At 48.4% G+C, this 6,064-nt stretch overlaps 1 protein-coding gene across 1 annotated transcript in view; it reads right to left on the reverse strand.

The window, feature by feature from the left end:
• Positions 1–2,401: 2,401 nt before the first annotated feature.
• Positions 2,402–6,064, reverse strand: part of rhbdl3 (rhomboid, veinlet-like 3 (Drosophila)) — a 23,602-nt gene continuing 19,939 nt past the window's right edge. The window contains exons 4-6 of the mRNA XM_062448900.1: positions 4,598–4,730; positions 3,240–3,300; positions 2,402–2,790 (exon numbers count right to left, since the gene is read on the reverse strand). Coding sequence (XP_062304884.1) covers positions 2,519–2,790; positions 3,240–3,300; positions 4,598–4,730 — 466 coding nt within the window. The 3' untranslated portion in view covers positions 2,402–2,518. The remainder of the gene's footprint in view (positions 2,791–3,239; positions 3,301–4,597; positions 4,731–6,064) is intronic.

Below are 6,064 nucleotides of genomic sequence, written 5' to 3' on the forward strand. Positions count from 1 at the left end.
ATGGCATTCAAGGCTAATGTAGTACCCACACATTCCACACGAAGGCGACCGCGTGTTACTTTTCATGGACATAAGGTCCATTTTTCTGTACTAATGTTTTTATATACTAGTTTATAAACAAATGTTCAGCTGTGCCACCTTTATAGACGTATTGCATTCCTATTGTTGGCCATGCGTTCCCTTTGTCTAGTAGAAAGGACAGCTTTTCACACACACCTTTTCCCAGGTAGCCTAAATGATGGCTGTGACATGAAATAGAACATTTAATGCCTTCTAATGCATTTTTCATTTTATGCATTCAGAGCTGCTGCTCTTTACCTAGTCCATAATAGGTCATCTGCTGCTCTAATAGGTAATCTGCTGCTCTTTACCTAGTCCATAATATCTGCTGTGACAGGATCGCTTTGATGAATTACAGCCGACTCGTGTCCACACGCATTTCATTTTTTTTTTTTGCATTCATCACTTTTGACGTTCCGTTTCCTCAAAAGCGCTGCAACAACACATTACAAAATATGTATCTAAACATTACTTTCAAGTTAATCCGTTTTTTGTGGACAAAACCTGCCTTATAGCCTACAAGACTTTACTTTCTGCAACAGGCGGGTAAGACTGTCCTCAACCACAAAAAAGACTGAAGGAGATCATAGCTTGTGAGGGAGAACAAGTGGTTTTGTTTTGCCATCTTCACAGCTCTCTGACTAAGACTGGGTCCTGTTGGGTCCTTTTTGTCTCCCATTTTGTTGTAAAAAAAACTTGACGACAATTTACTGAAGTCGGTTGTGCTAGAAGTACTGTACTGTGTGGTTGTGCAATGGTGTTATTGTCTGGACTAAATAGCCCCTCTGTAATAAAACAAAAGGGGATTGTGGACAAGAAAACAGGCATTTCAATAAGACAGCCAGTTGTCAAGAATAAATCACACTTTGTTTCATTATAAAACTGTTTAATGTATTCCAATATTTACATATCAAATCTACAAAATATGCACATGTTAAAATATTATCCATGACTCTTCTTTTGTGTTTTTTTTCTTCTTCCTTATAGCCCTTATTATATACAATCCCAAATGACCTTCGATCAAAATTTTAATAGGATACAAGATCAAACACACATCACAACGCAGACCAACTGAACACTGTACAGCTAATACCGATAGGCCTATGTCCATGTTAGGAAAATCACCAGCTATTGCATGTTAAAATATCAATGTTGTTATCATTAATTAAAGTCTTCAAGCTTGTTTTGTGCAAGCAGTTACCAGTGTATGTGAAGGAACAGTGCAGAACAGTGAGTGGGGGGTGGGGGAGGTCTGAATCATTGGGGGTTATGTGAAACGAACACAGCATCCAATCCAGGCAAACGTCAGAGTGGTATTAATAGTTTCCGCCTATTCTCACTTGACTCCGGTCATTGGTCTGATGGTTGGAGTGGGTCAGGCAAACGCCCTGGAAGGGGTCAAGCCTTCCATTCTTCTCACCTGTGGATCCATGTCCGATCAGTGAAAATGCTGGGTTGGAAAGCCATTTTAGACTACAGGAATGGATCGAGGGATATTTGAACCCCGTAGCTTAAATTCATTTTGTGGATGGAGGGCAACAGACTTGTTGAGAGTTTAATGATCCGACTACAAGTATCCATTTTGTCTCCCATATGCAGATGCAGGGACCAAATGGTATTTGACCCAACCGATACATGACAGTCAAAAAGGCAATAGAGAGAGCTTAAATAACACTTAAAACAGTCCTCCACTTGTGTTTTCTGTCCCTTCAATGCTAAAGGCTGTGAGATCATTTGGCAACATCCTAGAAAACAAAGGCTGAATTGTCTCTGTGTTGGTTATTTCAAAACCAAATGATTTCGCAAAGTCATTTAAGCATACCAGCACCGCCTACCACGGCGAACTGTGCATTCACAGACGGTACACACACCATACTCTAAACACACACACACACACACACAAGGGCACACACACATTTGAGGTTACGACAGTGCTCAACACGACAATGTTTCTTTGAGCCAATGGCACGCATTAACCAGGAGCATCATGAAAGAAAGGGCCAGATCTGGCTGCACAGACCCAAATACTTGGGCTAAAAGATATCAAGTGGTATCCTTTTCCCCTTCTGCAATATAACACTGGTCATCTTCAGACTCATCCTGTTGTGGTAGATTAGAAGTATATGGCACCAAACCTGAAACCCTATGATCCCTGTCCTTGGCTGAGGCTAGGTCTCCTAATCAGCTCCAGATTTGGAGAGTTTTCCTCGTCAATAGGCACCACTGGGTTGGGGGGAGGGCGGGAGGTGCAGGTGAATGGCGTCACATTCATGTCAATCCAGTTGAGCCGAACCATTCGAACGGAGGTACCTCGTACCTCCTAGACTCACCAGGAGGCGGCCATCTTGCTACCCTTGCTCTGGAATGATGGGAGAGTGTGTGTGGGTGGATGGGTGGGGGGTGTGGGGTGGGGTGGAATGGGGTGGGGCTAAGAGGCTTCCGGAAGCCAGTCCGGAGCTCACGGAGCCGGGGGCAGCCGGACATCCAGCAGGCCGTAGGCAAAGACGTTCCAGAACACGGCGCAGAGGACGAACAGGGTGTACACGCAGAAGAAGATCCAGAAGAGAGACTGCTCCTGCAGGCGCTGCTCGTAGTTCTGGAGGACCACCACGCCCAGGGTCAGGCCCACCGCCACCCCCCCCAGGTGGGCCACAAAGCTGGGGTTGGGGCAGGGCGGGAAAGCCTGGGGGTAGAACCGGAGCCACACGGCCCGGCCGAACTCGACACTCACTGAGGGAAGGAGGGCGGGAGAGAAAGTGAGAGAGAGAAAGACAGAAGAGGACAGCTGCCCACAACAACGTTTTGTCTATTTGTATATCCAAAGGTTTGCGATGCAGTTCATCGCAAATGTCAGGGCGATTTTCCTGAAAGAGGACATCCTTATCATCTCTGAAATACCATTAGCACAACTGCTAGAATTATAGAAGAGCCTATTCTTTTGCATCTATTCATTACCAACCCACAAGGCCAGACCACTTCACAATCTAGGTCAAGATCATCCCGTTTTATGTGCAAGGTTGATGTGCGTTAGACTGATGGTCCCACTGGCTACTTTCTTTTTCTTTCCCCCCCCCCCCCCCGTAATGATCCACATAAACCAGAAAAGTAGGGAGGTTCCCCAGCGCAGAGGAGAACTGACTGGAGGGATTTACATTTGAAAAACCCCAGGCAGGACTTACTGCACACCAGAGCCATGGCCATCCTGAACAGCTTAAACTGGCACTTCATCCCCGACCAGTTCTGAGGAGAGAAGGAGGAGAGAGGGACGGAGAGAGACAGAGGAAGGAATAAATGAAGATATACGGGGGGGGGGGGGGGGGGAGAGGAGAGAGAGAGAGGGAAGAGAGAGAGACATCAGAGATGGGGAGGTTTCACACTGAAGGAGGAGCACCCGGCTCCACAGTGGGAGTGAGATACGAGATGAGCCGAGGAAGAAAACGGAGAATGGACTCGGCGCGAGGGACGGCGGAAAAACGGAGGATTCGACGCCCAAGATATATTCCTCATCGTTCCCCGTCTCCTCGGGGGCTCATCCATCACAGCCCGGAGGCACTAATATCTGACATGATGCTCTTTGAGGGGGTCAGGGGTGAAGTCTATCCTGACCCCTGTGTGTTGTAGATGAACCATAAGTGTAAATCCCCCCCCCCCCCCCCCCCCCCCAGGGGCCTTCGCCGACTAAGGTCACGACCCGGGAGTTTTTTCTTGCGGGGGCGAGACCTCAGCTAGAGTCAAGGGGGGAGCAGGGAGGATAACATGGATACGGGGGATGCAACGATGCTGAAATCAGATTGGAGGTTGATGATGAGATTCAGAGTGGGACCCGCCGAATGTGACGAACGCTCATCGTCAGTATGCAGCGCACACGCACACACCCTTCAGATATGCACACACGGGAGCAGTCCTGTTGGCTTACAGGGGGGGAACGTGTACCATAAAGGCCAAGGGGTTAACGCAGCAGCCCGGGTTCGATTCCAGCCCAGGCCGTCATGCTGTCTCTCTCCCTCTCCCTCTCCCTCTCCCTCTCTCCCTCTCTCCCTCTCTCTCTCTCTCCTGCCTTTTCTATCTTCATACTGTCATTATACAACAAAGCAGAAAATGTCTCAATATCGAGAAAAAAAAGATGTGCATTTGTGCACACACAGTCAGGCACGCAAACACAAAAACATGACAACACACACACACACACACACACAGGGACACGCTGGAACACAAGCACACACACACAGCCTCCGTCTGTGTGCAGGGTAACTGACAGGAGGTATGTGTGGAATGTGTGGACACCATAGCACCTGCTGGGCAGAAGGCAGTGCTTGGATGCAGCCCTGCTCCTCCGTGAGACAGGAACACTGAGTGATGTGATATTCATCTCCAGACAAGAGGCTTCTGCGCACACACACACACACGCACGCACACAAAGAGAAAACACACACACACGCACGCACAGGCAGGCAGGCAGACAACATGCACACAGACTCACAGAAACACAAAGACACGCGCTCGCGCACGCACACACACACACACACATATCTCCTACCATGACGACGTTGGCCAGGTGTGCCGAGACCAGGGCGTAGACCCCTCCAGATGACCCACCACCGGAAGCGGTCATGTCCGTGACAGACACCGCCAGGGAGCCTGCAGGAGGGTCACACAGGGCAGAGGGCAAAGGTCAACATCAGCATTGAGCCGGCAACAGCCACGTTCGATGAATCAATAGAGCAATTCATAGCCAGCGGGCCACTATCAGTAGGGGTGCTTCAAATTCAATGGAAAGCGATTCATTCGTACGACAATGCTCCCTGTATAGTTACGGGAGTTGTTACGTTCAATAAGGACAAAGATGCGCTATTCAGTGTGTGTGTGTGTCTTTTGAGCAGCCAATACAAAAGCGACAAAAGTAACAGTGGCCCACTAGTTTAAAGGAAGACCTCTACTGGGTTAGATAGATAAATAGATACATATAGTTTTTATTGTCATTCAACAGCACAGCTAAGTGCACATAATAACGAACAGTTGTTCTACTGGCTCCTAAGTAGTGCTCTAACTAAAAATAAAAAACAAACAGTACTCCTGTGCAGAGTGAATAAAAATAAAGGCAGATAGATACCATATAAAATATATGCATCGGACGGACCAAGGCTTTCAGCTGTCAGTCCGGCCCGTGATTAGATGTCACTGAAATGACAGTGTCACCAGATCCCTCCCGGCGTACAAAAGGCTTAATCAGCCCCCCTGAAAGAGGGGAATACGGAAGTGCGCGGACAGAACCAATACGCAGCTCGGATTGGCCGGGAATGAGCAGGAAACGTGAGGGAGAGCGAGGGACTCTGAGGGGGGAAAGAGAGCGGGAGACAGAATGTAAGGACAAGAGTGTGGCGGAGACGGAGAGAGTGAAAGTGTAAGGGGGGATTGAGAGAGCGAGACGGAGAGAGAAAGACAGGGTAACAGAGTGACTGGGGGAGGGAGGGAGAGTAGTATTGAATTACCCGCATAGAATCTTCCCAGTGTTCTTGGGAGTGCAAACAGACAAATTCCTCGCCCACAGATGGACAGACACACACACCATCCCTGGGGGGAGTGTCCCCAGTATATCCTCCTGACTCCTTAGCTCAGCGCCATTGACTGAGGTGAATTATTGATGCCGACTACATGAGACGCACCTGCCTACGCAGCAGAGGAACCATGAGGTGGTCAGTGATCTCTCTCTTCACACACACACACACACACACACACACGCAAACATCTACACACGTGCAAAGCGTTGAAGAAGTCTCTTTAGTACAATGACAGACCTCTTCAGCATGCACAGACACACACACACACACACACGCAGACACACATTCATGTGCGCTGGGTGTGGAAGTAATGTCAGGAAGTAAATAAGTACTGGGTTGGTGTGGTAATCTAGCAGGCCTATGGCTGACAGCGAGAGGCCTGCATGAGTTGTAAGATGTTCAATCACTCCCAGCTGTAATGATTGGATAAGGCATCTCAATCAGGG

The sequence above is a fragment of the Osmerus eperlanus genome, chromosome 22 (assembly GCF_963692335.1).
Source record: "Osmerus eperlanus chromosome 22, fOsmEpe2.1, whole genome shotgun sequence".
NCBI lineage: Eukaryota > Metazoa > Chordata > Actinopteri > Osmeriformes > Osmeridae > Osmerus > Osmerus eperlanus.